Genomic DNA, 18,411 nt, shown 5'->3' with positions numbered 1-18,411 from the left:
AAAATAGATTTAATCTGCCCAGTCTGTCCGCATCCGCCGCCCGGCGGGGCGGGATGTTCAGAATGCTGAGCGGCAGCTTTGAGGACGACCCCTTCTTCTCTGATTCTTTTGCACACCGAGAAAGTATGCAGCAGATGATGAGAGGTTTTCCTGAACCTTTTGGAGGAGACCTGCTCAGTATCTCTGATGGAAGAAGAGCTCGTATTCACCTGGGACGTGTTGCTGGACAGGACTCCTTGTCTCGCACAGATGTCAACCCTTTTCAGGCAATGGACCGAATGATGTCAAATATGCGAAACAGTATGCAGGAATTACAAAGAAATTTTGGTCAACTTTCAATGGATCCAAATGGACATTCGTTTTGTTCTTCTTCCGTTATGACTTACTCCAAAGTAGGCGATGAACCGCCCAAGGTTTTCCAGGCCTCAACTCAAACCTGCAGGGCTCCAGGTGGAATAAAGGAAACCAGGCGAGCGATGAGAGATTCTGACAGTGGACTAGAAAAAATGGCTGTCGGTCATCATACCCATGACCGAGCTCATGTCATTAAAAAATCAAAGAACAGCAAGACTGGGGATGAAGAGGTCAATCAGGAGTTCATCAATATGAATGAAGGTGATGCTTATGGTTTTGATGATGAGTGGCAGTATGAGGTTTTGAAGTACAAACCAGGAGGACCAGGGCACAATCTTGAAAACACCAGAATGCGAAGTGTTGGTCATGAGAGTTCGGGATCCCGAGAACTTAGAAGAAGGGAGAGACCTCATTAGAGTCCAGCCATTGAAAGTGGAAGACGATCCGATGTTTTTGTGGACAAACTCAACATCACAGGATCACCTGTGAAAATCAACAAAAAATAAATAGCCAAGCATTTGACTTGTTTAGCTTTAGTTGTTTCTACAGAGAAAGTAATGGTGCTGGGTAATACACATTAAGACCAATCTCTTGTTAAATCAGTAATATACTTTGCAACTTTCTTCTGATATCTGAATGTTCTTCAGAACTCTAGTTTTTTGTCCCTACTGTAGGAATAAAACTTTAATTTTCAAAATGTGATTTAATTATTAAGTAAAATTTTGTAAGTCTTTAAGACATAACTTTTAAAGCTCACATGCTGATTCTGCTTTCCCAATTACTTTTTATTGGCTATGTATTTAAAGCTCACATGCTGATTCTGCTTTCCCAATTACTTTTTTATTGGCTATGTATTCCTGTATAATATAAAGATTGACAATGGAGCTATTTCCACAATTGATAATTAGTTAGAAGAAAGTAAAATGTTAAAAAGAGACTATTTTCACTATCACTATACTATTGTGATGATGATGGTAAAGGTACAAATATACCGTCTCAAATTTTATAACATGTTATATAGCCAGCTGGCTTAAAGCTTTGAAAATAATAAAACTAGTACTGTTTTATAAGAAATTATTTTGACAAAGGACAAGAATAATCAAATAGTTTATTTTCAAAGAAAGTGTATTTTAAATTATACCAAAGTCTTGATATAATTTGATACAATATATTCCTTTTTGTTCTATATTATACTCTTAACATGTGTCAGAATTTTTTATTATTATTATTTTTTTCTTTTTAGTGGTCCTCGGGTTCCTGGAAGCCCTTCTGCCTCCGGGCTACACTCCCAGACCTATTTTATACTTTTTTTTTAAATTTGGAAACAGGGTCTCTTAAGCCAGCGTGGCTGGCTTTGAACCTGCGCGATCCTCCTGTCTCCACCTCCCAAGCGCGGGGATTAAAAGTGTGCACCACCACGCCCGGTGCTATATTATACTCTTAACATGTGTCGGAATTTATATTGATCGTTCTCTTTTACTTCTTAAGGTGGTATATTTCTGTTCTTTCCCACAAACAGCTTAATCTCTCTTCAAGGTTAACATTCTAAAGTTGGAAAGCCCTTTGGAGAAACTCTGCTTATCCTTTTTTGACAATTAAAACAAATATATTTGGTAGTCTGAAAAAGAAAATGATTATCTCAAGATTTATTAGACAGGTGATAATTTTTTTGAGCAAGGTATTTAATAATACAATTGTCCCTTTATTATACCATTTATTATTCTAGAATTTTATTTTACCTTTTCTCTACCTAGAATTCTCTACCTAGAATTTCATCTACCTTTTTATTCTAGAGTTCAATCAATAATTTTTATAAAAGTTAGGGATAAAGTTTATAATAGTATAAAAATCTTAATTTTTATATCTGTCAAAGAAAAAAAAAGAACAGAAAAACCCACTGTCACTATAATCCCAAGTATATTTCTTTTTAAGTTTAGAAATAAAATTGTTAACTATTTAAAAAAATAGATTTAATCTCAGATATACCTAAAATTTCTTACAAGTTGGACTTTTTTTTTGCAGGTTTTGGAATGGAATGTAGGGGCATTTGACCTCCGAGTTTCATCCTCTGTCCTATTTTTTATTTTTATTTTTGAAACAGGGCCTCACTATGTAGCTGAGGACCTCACTGACTAGCTGAGGCTGTCCGCGAACCCCAATCCTCTGGCCTCAGCCTCCCGAATTTCAGTATTACAAGCCTCCACCACACGACCGGGCCAAGTTAGAATTTTCTAATTGCGCATGCAAAATCAGAAATATGTCATCATTAGAAACATCTCAAACATCAACACGACATCTTAAGTCCAGTTTTTGATGACTAAATATAGATAACTGTTTATTTACATGTCAGAGTTTGAAAATAAGGTATACATGATACAAAAATAAGTTTTATAGTGGGAATGGTGGCACATATTTGTAATCCCAGCATTCAGATAGGCTGAGACTGGAGGATCGTGGTTCGCGGACAGCCTCAGCTCCTTAGAGAGGCCTTCTGCAACTTAGTGAGACCCTGTTTCAAAATAAAGAATAAGGAGCCAGGCGTGGTGGTGCACGCTTGTTCTCCCAAATTTCAGGAGGCTGAGACTGGAGGATCCCGGTTCACAGACAGGCTCAGCAACTTGGTAAGGCCCTCTGCAACTCAGTGAGACCTGGTTTCAAAAAAAGAATAAAAAATAGAGCAGGGGGTGTAGCTCAGTGGTCAAATGCCCCTGGGTTCCATCCACAGACCTACAAAAAAAATTAATAAAAAAATAGGTCATGGGCCAGGCGTGGTGGTGCACGCTTGTAATCTCCGTGCTTGGAAGGCTGAGACAGGAGGATCGCACAGGTTTGAAGCCAGGCTCAGCTACTTAGTGAGGCTGTCAGCACCTTAGTTAGACCCTGTTTCCAAATAAAGTATAAAATAGGTCTGGGAATGTAGCCTGGCAGCTTAAGGGAAACCCTGTCTAAAACTGAAACAAGCTGAAGCAGGCCTGTCATCCCAGTGCTAGGGAGGCTGCAAGAGGAAGGTCACACACTTGACAGCAGCCTTGGCGATGGCGAGGCTCAGGGAGACCTGGTTGAAACAGAGACCCTATTTCAAAGTAAAAGAGCTGGGGCTGGGCTGTAGCTCAGTGGCTGAGTGCCCCTGGGTTTAATCTTCATTTAAAAAGCTGGCTGTGGCGGCACATCCCTGTAATACAAAAACTTGGGAAGCTAAGATAGGAATAGTGCACATTTGAAGTGCTCAGCGAATTAGCAAGACTTTGTTTCAAAATATAAAATAAGCTGGGTGTGGTGGTGCACGCTGTAGTCCCCGCTGTTGTGAAGCTGAGACAGAAACATTTTGCAGGATTGAAACCAGCCTCAGCTGCTTAGTGAGGCTCTCAGCAACAGAGGGAGACCCTGTTTTAAAGAAAATAAAAAAAAATATATAAGGCTGTGACTATACCCGAATGTAGAAAGCCTCTGGGTTCCAAGCCCAAACCACACAAAAATAAATAAATAAAAAATAAAAGCCGGGCGTGGTGTTGCACACTTGTAATCCCAGCATTTGGGAAGCTGAGACTGGAGGATCACAGTTCGCGGACAGCCCCAGCTTCTTAGTGAGGCCTTCTGCCACTCAGTGAGACCTGGTTTCAAAATAAAGAACAAAAAGTAAGACAGGGATGTAGCTTGGAGGTTGAATGCCCCTGGGTTACATCTCCAGACCTGCTAAAACAATGGATTTAGGATGTAGCTTAGAGGTAGAATGTCCCTGGGGTCAATCCCAGCACAAGGAAAAAAATGCCTGTGGATGGAGCCGAGTAGTAGACTCCTTTTTGTTGTGTTTTGTTTGTTTGTTCTGGGTGATGTTGGGGATGGAACCCAGGAGCCTCCTGCCTCTGTGCTACATCCATAGCCCTTAGTTTTAATTTGGAAACAGGGTGTCACTGAGCTGCTTAAATTCTCCACCGTGCTGAGGCAGGCTTGAACCTGCAGTCTCCTGTCTCTGCCTCCCAGGTCCTGGCATCCAAGCTTCGCCACGCCCACAGGCAGTAGAATGCTTTTGTATCATGTACAAGGCCCTAGGTTACATCCCCAGGACCACAGAATGAAAAGACAGGCTAGAAAGACTTGTTAAAAAGAGAAAGGCCTGATATAAACACTACTGCTTTGATAATCACTCCCCTAGATCTATCCTGTAGATCTTTTCTGCCATAATGTTCAAAAATTCCTTCACAACATAAGACCAATAGGTCTCATAGAATAGCATTAATAAACACATCACTGGTAGAGTGCTTTTGTATCATGTACAAGGCCCTAGATTACATCCTAAGTACCACAAAATGAAAAGACAGGATAGAAAGAAGTATTAAAAAGAGAAAAGGCTGGGAGTGGGGGTGCATGCTTCTAATCCCAGCATTTGGGAGGCTGAGACCAGAGGATTGCAGTTCGCAGACAGCCTCAGCTACTTAAGTGAACGCTTCGCAATTCAGTGAGACCCTGTTTCAAAATAGAGAATAAAAAATTGGGCACGGGGTATAGCTCGTGGGTCAAATGCCTGATATAAATACTACTGCTTTGATAATATTCTCCTAGATCTATCCTGTAGATCTTTTCTGCCATAATGTTCAAAAATTCCTACATAATATAAAACCAGTCTCATGGAATGGCACTAATAAACAAATCGCTAGTAATGTGCTTCTTTTTCTTTTTTACAGAAGTCAAGTGGTAGAAGGATTCCTGGACCCTAAACTACGTAGTGAATGTGGAATAGTCTTTGGTAGTTCTCCAGATCCTATCCCTAGGAAGAAAACTCCTCCTGGAGTGAAAGCAGGTGGAAGGCAGATGTGTGGAGAAGTTCTCCCTGGTCATTTATCCTTAAATGAGCCCCACAGAGCTCAGTCTGGACAGAAACCATGTGTGAAATTGAAATATGGAAGGAAATCTGATAAACATAAGGAACAGGGAGAAACCTCCAGTTCTTCCAAGTGCTTTTTGAAGCCTGATGAAAATCATTATGGAGATAAACAGCATGAATGTAAGCAGTGTGGGAAAGCCTTCAGTTATTCCAGTCAGCTCAAGATCCATGAAAGAGTTCACACTGGGGAGAAGCCCTATGTGTGTAAGCACTGTGGGAAAGCCTTTAGTAGTTCCAGTGTCCTTCACAGACATGAGCGAATTCACACTGGTGAGAAGCCCTATGTGTGTAAGCAGTGTGGGAAAGGCTTTAGGAGTTCCAGTCATCTTCAGAGACATGAAAGCTCTCACACTGGATATAAACCCTATGTGTGTAAGCAGTGTGGGAAAGCCTTTATTCATTCCTACAACCTTCATGCACATGAGCGAATTCACACTGGGGAGAAACCCTATGTGTGTAATCAGTGTGGGAAAGCCTTTAGGTCTTCCAGTAACCTTCAGATACATAAGCGAATTCACACTGGAGAGAAGCCCTATGTGTGCAAGCAGTGTGGGAAAGACTTTAGGAGTTCCAGTTACCTTCAGACACATGAGCAAATTCATTCTGGGGAGAAGCCCTATGTGTGTAACCAATGTGGAAAAGCCTTTAATTGTTCCAGTAACCTTAAGGTACATAAAAGTTCTCACAGTGGTGAGAAGCCCTATCTGTGTAAGCAGTGTGGGAAAGCCTTTAGGAGTTCCAGTTATCTTCAGAGACATGAAAGCTCTCACACTGGATATAAACCCTATATGTGTATGCAGTGTGGGAAAGCCTACTATAATTCTTCTTCTCTAAGAACACATAAAAAGTGCTACACTGGAGAGAAGCCCAATGTGTGTAAGCAGTGTGGAAAAGCCTTTATTCATTCCTACCACCTTCATGCACATGAGCGAATTCACACTTGGGAGAAACCCTATGTGTGTAAGCAGTGTGGGAAAGCCTTGAGTTGTTCCAGGTACCTTCAGAAACATGAGGAAAATCACAGTGAGAAGCCCTATGTATGTGAGCAATGTGGAAAAGCCTTTATTTCTTCTAGTTCCTTGAACAGACATAAAAGATCTCACACTGGAGAGAATCCATATGTATGTAAGCATTGTGGGAAAACCTTTAGTTTTTTCTGTCACTTTCAGACACATGAGCGAATTCACACTAGAGAGAAGCCCTATGTGTGGGAAAGGCTTTAGGAGTACTCGTTACCTTAAGGCACATGAGCGAATTCACTCTGATGAGAAGCCCTGTGTGTGTAAGCAGTGTGGGAAAGCCTTCAGAGTATCCAGTCTGTTGATTAGACATCAAAGAACTCACACAGGAGAGCAAGCCCAAATGTACACCTTTTGGAGGCTTTACTATCACAGAACGCATAGTTGAGAGTGTGACTCTTAAAGCTTGTGGGAATGCGCATAGAAGTCTTGGACCTATTCAGATATGAAAGAACTCAGTCCGGAGAGAAACCTTGAATAAAAGTGCCGAAGTCTTCAGCTGTTCCCCATGTCGAAATCCACAGTGATTAAAACCTTGGAACTGGTCAAGTTGTAACAGATATTTTCCACTTCCTGTGGAAGTTCTACATGCAGTGGAATCCTCTAAAGAAAAGTAATATGAAGACTCCAGTGCAAACAGTGTGTGAGGCACACTCCAGAAAACACAGAAGGGGAAGAAAATTACCTAAAACTAAGAAGATATTCTGTTTATCAGTGTCTTACACTTAAATCTTTGGACTATCCATTGCTAATTTTTTTTTTGCACATCTGGGGAAGGAACCCAGACACATTTGACCTCAGAGCAACATTCCCTGCCCTTTTTTATTCTTTATCTTGAAACAGGGTCTCACTAAGTTGCAGAGGGCCTCATTAAGTAGCTGAGGCTGTCCACGGACTGAAATTCTGCAATCTCAGCCTCCCGATGCTGGGATTACAAGCCCACACCACCACGTATGGCTACAGGCAACATAATTTTGAATTTTGTTTTGGAAATTGTGTATGAGTTTCATAGCTGGGGTGCTTTAATCAGGGCATTAATTCTTTTCCTCTTTCAATTGTTACTTTTTGGTCTCAGATGAATTGAAATCCTTTTTGCAGACCAGGCGTGATTTTTTTGCAGACCAGGCGTGATGGTGCATGGTAATATTCCCAACATTTAGGAGGTGGAGACTGGAGGGTCACAGTTAGTAGACAGCCTCAGCTACTTAGGGTATTTGCAACTCTGTGAGACCCTGTTTTAAAAAAAAGACTAAAATATGGGTCTGTGGATATAGCTCATTGATACAACCCACTTGATGTTATAACCAGTACCGTAAATAAAATTCTTTTTGCAGTATTAAAGAAGTGTTATTTTTTTTAGTTCTTCTGTATTTGTTGAGCTGATCATAGATGACCATACCATGCCCTGACCCAAAGCAGAGCAGACATTTGAAAGGTTCAAACGGGCTGCGTCCTACTCTCCCCAGCCTGCTGTTTGGGCCTCTTCTGGTTGAGCCCATGGGTCAGGTTGGGAATGAAGGTGAGAAGAAGCCAAAACTAAGAAGTTACAAATCTTAAAACTCACTGGGCACAAGCCTGGGAGAGCTGACGGAAATAACCACCATCCTCTCATATAGATGCTACAAAGGGCCAGCTGTTGGCCTGGCGCCTTAAAAATCAGAGTGAAGAGGAGATATGACACCGTACCATCCCCTATCATCGATGAAGGGTTCCGGGGTCATCAGCTGGTCAATTCTGTTTCTGCCTCCTTTACCAGCCCTGTCCTGTGTAGTAGCTGCTTGTGTGTGGACATGGACCCTGGGGATGCTGCAGGCCGCTCTGCCTGGGGGGATTGACCATCACAAACCTTGGTAAAGGCAGGTGTCGCACATCACTTTTCCAGTGGCTAAATGACTTGGTTCATGTTCTGTGTGCCCTTCAGGTTGGACGTGAGATTCTGGGACCAGAGATTTAACTTTGCACCACAGATACCTGGATACCTCTGTTTAATGTTGTTCCTGAATGTAAAATGGCCTTTTTGATTTTATATATTTATTTATTTATTTTTATTTTTGCAGTACTGAGGATGGATCCCAGGGGGTATTCAACCTTGAGCAGCACCCCAGCAGTTTATTTATTTATTATTTATTCAGTTATTTATTTATTTATTTTCTGGTGCTGGAGATGGAACCCAGGGGCAATCTACCTCCGAATACACCCCAGACCTATTTTTTTAATTGTTTTTTTTGAAACAGGGTCTCACTGAGTTGCAAGGACCTCTCTAGGTAGTAGCTGAGGCTGTCATGAACCACAATTCTCTTTCATGCTCCCAAATGCTGAGTGCTACCATGCCTGGCTTTAAAACAGCCTTTTTCTCTACAGCCCTGTCGTTATCACCATCATCGAGTGAGTGAGGCAGTGAACCCCCTAAGGCGTTGCAGATTCTCCCAGATTGAGAGAGGGATCTGCTCATGAGCACAGATCTATCCCATCTGGATTTTTCTATGAGTGGATCAATATCTAAAAGAATTCACAGTTAATCTCTCCTTAAGCACAGAAGGAAGCACGGGTGCTTCCAGGTGGCTGTTCTTCCTTCTGTGCCTAAGCTCACACTGTTCCCCCTGCAGCACATTCTGTTCCCCATCGCCTGCACACCCCTTGTCCTTCAGTGTCCTCCAGGAAAATGACCCCAATTCCATGAGTGTGGTCAGGTCCACACCTCCTCGGTCTATATTCTTGCAGGACACTGTCCTGTTTTCTCATTTGAGACTGAGATGGCAGTTAAATAGTTAAGTAAAGGGCCGGGCGTGGTGGCGCACACTTGTAATCCCTGCGCTTGGGAGGGAGAGACAGGAGGATCACGCAGGTTCGAAGCCAGCAGCGCGTGCTGGTTTAGGAGACCCTGTTTCCAAATTTAAAAAAAAAAGTAAAAATAGGTCTGGGTGTGTAGCCAGGAGGTAGAAGGGCTTCCAGGACCCCCAGTCCCCCCCCCCCAAAAAAAATAGTTAAGTAAAAATTACTGAAGAAAATGACTAAAAGGCCTGACTGGGCATTTATGGAAAAAACAGGAAGGCCTGAACTAAGGGCTATTTTGGGGGGGAGGGGTTGGGAATGGAACCCAGAGGCATTTGACCTATGAGCTACACCACCTTCCCTATTTTTTATTCTTTATTTTGAAACAGGGTCTCGCTAAGTTGCAGAGGGCCTCACTAAGTAGCTGAGACTGTCCACGAACCCCGATCCTCCTGTCTTATCCTCCCGAATGCTGGGATAACAAGTGTGCATCACCATGCCCAGCTCCTAAGGGCTATTTTTGATCTCCTTGCTCAAGGACTAAAAACAGGATGTCCTTGGTGGTCTGGTGGTTCCTCCCTGACTAGATAATATTCTGGGAAGAAAAATATGTCAAAATAAGACCCCCAGCCTTGAGACAGTTGCCCAGAAACAATAGTAATCAATTCTCATGAACAGCTAATGCTATAGGTAATCTAAGCCATTCATGGTAAAGGTCATGTGAACCATCCAATCAATAAAGGCTCTTTGTCTAAAAGGCATAAAAATGAAAAAAAAGTGTGCTCAGGGTTCCCGTACAGAACCACTGTATCGTTTTATGTCAGGCGCCCAAGCTTAAGCTTGAATAAAGGCTCTTCTGATGTTGCATATGGATTCACCTCCTTGGTGGTCTCTCCGGGATGAACGAACTGGGCATAATAAGACAATAGATCAAAGATGTGTGACTGCATTTTACCTCTCAAATATACCCCATGCTATTTTTTTTTTTTTTTGGTAGTGAAGATTGAACCTAGGATCCTTCTACCTTGGAGCTACACCCCCAGTCCTACCTTATTATTTTGAAACAGGGTCAAGCAGGGCGTGGTGGCGCATGCTTGTAATCCCCATGCTTGGGAGGTTGAGACAGGAGGATCGCACAGGTTCGAAGCCAGCCTCACCTACTTAGTGAGGCTTTCAGCAACTTTGTGAGACCCTGTTTCCAAAGAAAATATAAAAAAAAATGTCTGGGAGCCGGGTGTGGTGGCGCACGTTTGTAATCCCAGCATTCGGGAGGCTGAGACCGGAGGATCGCGGTTCGCGGACAGCCTCAGCTACTTAGTGAGGCCTTTCGCAATTCAGTAAGACCCTGTTTCAAGAATAAAGAATAAAAAATTGGGCAGGGGGTGTAGCTCGGATGTTGAATGCCTCTGGGTTCCATCCCCAGACCTGAAAAAAACAAACAAACAAAAATGTCTGGGAGTACAGCCTGGAGGTCGAAAGGCCCTGGGTTCCACCCCCAGCACCACTAAAAAAAAAAAAAAAAAAAAAAAAAAAAAAAAAAAAAAAAAAAAAAAACCAAGAAATAGGGTCTAAGTTGCTGAGTCTGGACATAAACCTGCGATTCTCCTGTCTCAGCCTCCTAAGTGCTGGAATTATGAGCAAGGGCCACCACACGTGGCTAACCTCATCTGTTTTTTATTTTTATTTAGAAACTGGAGCTATTAAGTCATTGAGAACCTGGCTAAATTGCTGAGCTTGGCTTGAACCTGTGATCATCCTGTCTCAGCTTTCCAAGTACTAGATTACAGTCAAACATCACAGTATCTTGTCTCATGGTCATTTGATATAGACACATAAGGGGCTGACAGTCAGCAATGATTAAGAAGAGATTCTCTGCCCTTTGCTTCTCCCGGTTCCCTTTGGAAAGCTACCTCTTTTCACATGTGACAGGGTCAGAGTTGTGATAAGGAAAGCTCAAGGGTCCACATAGCTTAGTGTCTCAGCCTCCCAGGTACTGGGATTGCAGGCATGCATCACCATGCCCGGTTTACACATCACACTTCTGATATGAAATGTGTGGGCTCTTTGCACACCTACAACCACGTCTCCACCTCTCCAGACACCACACACGCTTGGAACAGGTCCACTGAGTTCTGACACTTCTGGAGCTGGTGTCTTGCTCCACAGGTTTAAGGGCTCAGTCCCTCAAGATGGCCCTCACTCCAGATGCCACACACAGGATTTAGGGGCTCACAGGACCCTGTTCCTGCCCAACTTGAGGACCATGTCAAGATGCCAAGGTCCTGCCCTCCAGTTTCCTTCCTGTTACATTTGATCATGTGTTAAAATGACTCACAGGACTCAGGGAAACACTTGACTTACCATTGCCTGTTCATCACCAGAGACAGAACCCAAGAACCTCAGCATGGACGAGGTTCATATGCATGTGTGGAACTTCCAGGTCTCAGCTCAGGTCCCACTGTCATTTGTACACATGAAGAAAATCTGAGCCAGGTGTGGTGGTGCACACGTGTAATCCCCATGCTTGGGAGACTAAGACAGGAGGATCACACAGGTTCCTAGCCAGCCTTGGGTACTTAGGCTCTCAGTAACTTAGTGAGAACCTGTTTCCAAGTAAAATATAAAATAGGTCTGGGAGTATAGCCCAGAGTTAGAAAGCCTCTGCATTCCACACCAAGTACCACAAAAGGGAGAAGAAGAAGAAGAAGAAGAAGAAGAAGAAGAAGAAGAAGAAGAAGAAGAAGAAGAAGAAGAAGAAGAAAAAGAAAAAGAAGAAGATGATTGTGGGGAGCCGAGAAGCAATGTCCCTAAAAACCACCCTAAGCTTCCCCCAGGCTGCAGCTGTACTCTGGATGACCGCAACTTGCTTTAAAAGAAGAACAGAGAGCAGTTATCACTGAGGCAAGGCCAACAGAATGTGAGCAGTTAAAAATAAGTTAGGGACTAACAGTTCTCTTCCTGCCCTCGCTCTGATCAATGTAGCTCATGGCCATGAGAAAAGTTAGAGCAAACAATAAGACTTTCATACTGCAAAGGTTTATTGAAGGTTTAACATTCACCAGATGTAACATTGTGTGCGCAGATATCTGACTGTTCTAACATTCCAGCAAACTGTGTACGTGACATCCGTGCCTTGCGGCTTCCCGCCACTTCCCCCTCGGGGCTGTGTGCAAAAGGCTGTATTGGCAACTCCTGATTGGTCGCCCTGGCTCCACTCCTCCTCCTTAGCCCTTCTCCCCTTCCCCCAGCCTCTCACTGCATAAAAGGCTTGCCCCAACAATAAAGTTTGCTTCAGATCCTCATCCTGTGTCTGGAGTCATCCCTTCCCTACTAACCAATTTGCTTCCACAGGTACTCAGGAGAAGTTTCTCACCCACCACGTTGTGCGGTTGCCTTTTGGACAGCTCTCACTGCTGGTCAGCGAGAGCTCGGAGCCCTTTGGGGCTCCCCCCGCGGGGAACCGCATCTGGCGCCCAACGTGGTTGTCATCCTTCTCCTTATCGACCGACCACGACCGTTTTGTCGAAGGCCAGCACGCCACGGTAAGCCCTTTCGCGTGCCCCTTCCCCGTGCGCACCCTCTTCGCGACTCCTGTCGCTACTCGTCGGTCTACGCCTCTGGGCCCGCCCTGTCCATTTTCGGACGCTTTTGTTCGCCGGTTGGCCACTTTGTTCGCCCTTAGGCCCCTTTTCGCCTTTTGGCCACAATGGGCTCCGCCCTTACCACGGAAGCCCGTTTCCTCCGGTCCCTTCAGGATGAACTCCTCTCTCGCAAGATTCATGTCTCCAAGGCTGATCTCTGTCAATTTCTTCTTACTGTTCATAAAGCCTCTCCTTGGTTTGTTTTTACTGCCCCTAAAATCGCCCGCTCTACCTGGCTCACCATTGGCAATGATCTCTCCGCCTACGGAGACAAGCTCAATGACCCCGCCTTCAAAGACTGTCTCCTTAAATACTGGCAACTTCTTGATGGCATCATCACTGCCGCTCCTGTCTCCTCTGCCTGTGCCGATATCCTTGCTGCCGCGGAGGCTGTCCTCGCTTCGGCCTCCCGCTCTCATACCCCCGTCTCCCCTCTCCCCCCCCTTGAATCTTCTGCTTCTCAGCCCCCGCCCTACGTCCCCTCCTTCCCCACGGCCCCCGCGGTATCTACTGCGAGTCTCAGTCGCCCTCCCTCGCCTGATACTCTTTCGCCTCAGGACGAGGCTACCCTGGAGGAGGCAGCTGCTGCCTATGACTCTCGGCTTCAGCCCCCTATCGGGTCCCCCGCTCCCGCCCCAGCCGTCGTCTCCTCCTCCCTTGAAACCACCCTTACAAAGTTATGCTCCTCTCTTGAACGCCTTCTCTCCCTGCCCCGCCCTTCCTCGCCGCTGCAAGCCTTCCCTGCCATTCTTGCACCCCCCCCCTCGCCTCCTCCCGCCTCCACCCGCTCTCCCGCTCCGTCCTCCTCTTCCCACCCTATGATCACCCGTTCCCGGGGCGCTGTTGCCTCCGGCGGCGCCGCCCCTCTTCAGCCTTCCTCCTCCAGTGACCCTGTTCCGCCGCCGCCTCCGCTCCCGCCACAGCCCCCTGCAGCCCCTGCGGCCCCTCCGGCCCCGGAACCTGAGCCTGCTTCCGATTCGGAGGAGGAGGTCGTTGATGGCCCCTTCGGCCCTCGCCGAGCTCCCGGCAGCCTCCTCCGTGAGGCCGTCTCCTACCGGGAGTTGGATCAAGCCTCCCTTAAGGAGGTCCGCAAGGCGGTCCTTGAATACGGCCCACAGGCCCCTTACACCCTTTCCTGCCTCGAGACTTTGTCCTTCGGCGGGAACCTCTTCCCCCTCGAATGGCGCCTTACTGTCCGCCGCTGCCTCAAGACTGACCAAATCGTTCTTTGGGAGGCAGAGTTCATTACTAACTGTAAGGAACTCGCCCGCGGAAACAAGGATGAATTCCTTCAGATTTCCGGACAGGAACCTTATGATACTCTCCAGGCCCAGCGCCGCATTTCTTATCACCTACTCAATCTCACTTCTCAGGCTGCTCTTCGTGCCTGGAAGGCGCTTCCTTCCAGCAATCCCCAACTCCCTCTTGCTAAGATCTTGCAGGCAGATGATGAACCCTATCATGCTTTCATTTCCCGCCTCTTGGAGGCCTTTGATCGCACCACGGGCATCACTGATACCTCTAATCCCTTCATTAAACAGTTGGCTTTTGAAAATGCCAATCCTGCGTGTCAACAGATCCTTAAGGGACCTAAGCCCTCTCGCACACTGGAAGAGATGATCTCTCTTTGTAAAAGCGCTCACTCCTTTGCTACTCAGGTTGCGGGCGCCCTTGTCGCCTTTCAAGGCCAATCTTCTGGCCGAACCTGTTATTCTTGCGGCAAGCCTGGCCACTTTGCAGGCCGCTGCCCTGAGCGCCATGCTCCTGCCCTTCTCACGAGTTCCACCACTCCTAGGCCCTCCTTGTGCCCCCGCTGCCGCCGCAGCCGCCATTGGCAGGCCTCCTGCCGATCCACCACTGACGTTGAAGGTAACTACCTCGGCCCGAACCCCCGCCTTCAACAGCCACACACAACCCATCCTCAGGGAAACTCCTCCAGGGGCTGCCCCCAAGCCCCGCGCTCCAAGCCTCGTCACATCAACTTTGTCCCAGCCTCGGGGGCTCAGACTGGGACTCCGGCCAAGCATCAGGCCTACCTTCAGCAGGCCCCATCCCAGGCCTTCGCCCCTCAACCGCCTCCCTCCTCCGGGCCACCCCCGGCTCAGCAGGACTTGACTTGTGTGCCTCCTCCCCCCACTTATTAACTCCCCAGGGCGGTATTTACTCCATCCCCACTGGTATCTATGGTCCTCCTCCCCCTGGTTATTTTTTCATGATTATTGGCCGCGCCTCCTCCACTATTGCTGGGCTTATTATCCAGCCCTCTGTCGTGGACGGTGATTATTCTGGTGAAATCTTCCTCAATGCGGTCGCCCCCTATCATCCTATTCAAATCTCTCCTGGCACTCGCATAGCCCAGGCCCTGCCTCTACCCCTAGCCGTTGCGCTTCCCGCCCTTCCTCATTCTCGAGGTCCTACCAGGCCTGGTTCCTCTGATGTTTATTGGATTAAAACTATCTGTGAAGAACGCCCATCTGCCATTCTTTCCTTGACCATCCAAGGACGCCTTTTCCATGGCCTCCTGGACACAGGTGCTGACACCACTTGCTTTTCACCGCTCGACTGGCCCCCGGATTGGCCTACTACTCCTTCCCCCTCTCCTATCTCCGGCGTTGCGGGCACAGCCAAGCAGGTCCACCTCAGTGCCCACCGCCTTGTATGGCAGGACGAGGATGGTGATACCGGCCTCGTTCGCCCATACATTATCCCCGATCTTCCTATTAATCTGTGGGGGAGAGACCTCATGGACCAAATGGGCCTTGTTCTTCTTAAATGTCGGGATAAAAAAATTCTTAACCAGATGCTTGCCTCCGGCTATGTCCCCTCAAAAGGACTCGGAAAATACCTTCAAGGTATTACCAAGCCCATCACGGCCACCCCCAACCCCGGTCGCCACGGCTTCGGCTACTCTTCCTCCCTCTCGTCTCCCATTCCTGATAAATCCTTATCCTCCTCCATATATGCTCAGTTTACCTTACCACCGGCATCTTCAGCTCTCCCCACGCTCGCTCCAAACCCTCGTCCCTCTTTGCGCATTTCCTGGTCCTCTGATGACCCGATTTGGGTCGCTCAGTGGCCCCTCACCACCGAAAAGCTCGCTGCAGCATCCGCCCTCGTACAAGAACAGCTTGCAGCTGACCACATTGAACCCACTACCTCTCCCTGGAACACCCCCATCTTTGTCATCAAGAAAAAATCAGGTTCATGGCGCCTTCTGCATGACTTACGCCGCATCAATGCCTCCATGAAGCCCATGGGGGCCACCCAGCCTGGTCTCCCGGTCCCTACAGCCTTCCCTGCCGGCTCCCATAAGATTATCTTAGATCTCAAGGATTGCTTCTTTTCTATTCCTCTCCATCCTGCTGATTGTCCTAGATTTGCCTTTTCCCTCCCTCCTATTAATGCGTCTGGTCCAGCTGCTCGGTATCAGTGGAAAGTCCTTCCTCAGGGTATGGCTAATAGCCCTACTCTTTGTCAGGTTTACGTTGCCTCATATGTGGATCCCTTCCGTTCCCTGTATCCAACTGTCTCTTTCTATCACTATATGGATGATATCTTGCTCCTCGGCACTGATCCTGATGAGTTGCTCCATGTAGCATCTCACCTTGTCTCCTCTCTTAAGGCTCATGGTTTTGCCATTTCGCAGGACAAAGTCCAACTTCATCCTCCTCACTTGTTTCTTGGTTTTGAGCTGCTCCCTTCGTCTGTGCGCACTCAAAAGTTGCAGCTGCGCACCTCACATTTGAAAACTTACCATGACTTCCAAAGACTCCTCGGGGACATCACTTGGCTGCGCCCATATCTTAAACTCTCCACGGGAGACATCAAGCCTCTGACTGACATCCTCCAGGGGGATTCAGACCCTACATCCCCTCGTTCGCTCACTCCTGCTGCGAAGGAGGCCCTCCATCTCGTGGAACAGGCCATTTATGGTCAGTCACTTGTCTATTATGACCCTCGAAAGCCTCTCCAGCTTATTGTTTTGGCCACCACCTTTGCCCCCACTGCGGTTTTTTACCAGTCCGCCCCTTTGTATTGGATTCATCTCCCTGCCACCCCTCCCAAGGTTCTTGCCACATACCCTGACCTTATCATTTCCCTCCTCAACCATGGGCTTACCCTCTCGGTAAAAATTTTTGGTATTCATCCTCATTCCATTATTCTTCCTTACTCCCCACAAAACTTGCAGTTCCTCCAAATTACATCTATCGATTGGGCTTTGTTTCTCACTTCCTATTCTGGTACTCTTCTTTCTCATTACCCCTCTGATAAACTTATTCAATTCCTCAATCGCAATCCTGTTGTTTTCCCTACCCTCTCCCGCTCTGTACCTATCCCACAGGCCACACTTGTTTTCACAGATGGTAGCTCCTCGGGAACTGCCGCTCTGTCCATTTCTGGTGAGATTTCCACGTTTAATACGCCCTATACCTCGGCTCAACATGTTGAATTGTTTGCCATCCTGCAGGTTTTTCAACTTGTTGCCGCCCCTTTCAATTTATATACTGATAGTGCTTATATTGCGCACTCCATCCCTCTTCTTGAAACTGTTCCCTTTATTAAACCTACCACAACTGCCTTTAAACTCTTTTCCTCCATTCAACAACTTATCCTACTTCGCTCACACCCTTTCTTTATTGCCCATATTCGGGCCCACACTTCTCTGCCCGGACCCCTTGCTACGGGCAACGCCCAGGTAGACACGGCCACTAGGCCCTCCTCCATTTTAGCCATGGCAGCCATTTTCTCTTCTCCTACTCCTTCTCCTTTAGAGCAGGCGCAACGCGCTCACGCCCTCCACCATCTCAACGCGCAAACACTGCGCCACAAGTTCCGCGTTACTAGGGAACAAGCCCGACTTATTGTTAAGTCCTGTAAATCCTGTCTCTCTCTCTTGCCTGAACCTCACTCGGGTGTTAACCCCCGGGGCCTCACCCCAGGAGCCCTCTGGCAAACAGATATCACTCACTTCCAGCCTTTTGGCTCCCTCCAGTATGTTCATGTTTCTATCGATACGTTTAGCGGTTTCCTTTGTGCCTCTCTGCACACAGGAGAGGCAGCTAAAGATGTTGTCGCCCATTTTCTTCACTGTTTTTCAGTTATTGGCACACCGAAAACGATCAAGACTGACAATGGTCCAGCTTATATTTCTGATAAACTCAAAATCTTTCTCTCTAAATTTGGAATATCTCATACATTTGGAATTCCCCTTAACCCACAAGGCCAAGGCATCATTGAGCGAGCTCACTCGACATTAAAAAATATGCTCCACAAACTTTCCACCCAAGATCTTGTTTTTCAAGGGTTTAAAATAACCCCTCGGTTACTGCTTAACCATGCACTTTTTGTGCTCAACTTCCTCTCTCTTGACACAGAAGGGAAGTCAGCGGCTGACAGGCTGTGGCATCCGGCCTCAGCCTCCTCTTTCTCCACCGTTCTGTGGAAAGATGTTCGCACAGGAGCCTGGCTTGGCCCCCACCCTGTGCTGATCTGGGGCAAAGGTTATGCCTGCGTTCACAACCCTGACACTGAAGAAACCCGTTGGCTTCCTGAAAGACTTGTTAAGCCGTTCAACCCTCCCAGGGAACCGGCCCCTGAGGCCTCTCCTTCTGTTCTCTCCACAGCTCCTGCGCAAAATGAGGCCTCCAACTTGGACCCTGAGGCTCCTGTCTTTGCTCCTTCTCCGAACTCCTGATGTGCACTACGCCCGGCAGTCTTCCCCCTATGCCCTTTATAATTATAC

At 46.8% G+C, this 18,411-nt stretch overlaps 1 protein-coding gene across 1 annotated transcript; it reads left to right on the top strand.

Annotated features, from left to right (window-relative positions):
• Window positions 1-53: 53 nt before the first annotated feature.
• LOC308276974 (myeloid leukemia factor 1-like) lies at window positions 54-770 on the top strand (the record flags this gene model as incomplete). The annotated part of the gene is made up of 1 exon (XM_080715969.1): window positions 54-770. The coding sequence occupies one exon, from the start codon at window positions 54-56 to the stop codon at window positions 768-770; it is 717 nt and encodes a 238-aa protein (XP_080572095.1).
• Between the last annotated feature and the right edge of the window lie 17,641 nt (window positions 771-18,411).

The sequence above is a fragment of the Muscardinus avellanarius genome, assembly GCF_963383645.1.
Source record: "Muscardinus avellanarius genome assembly, chromosome: 18".
Lineage (NCBI taxonomy): Eukaryota > Metazoa > Chordata > Mammalia > Rodentia > Gliridae > Muscardinus > Muscardinus avellanarius.
Note: the sequence above shows the minus strand (reverse complement) of the source record. Positions and strands in the feature narration are given on the sequence as shown.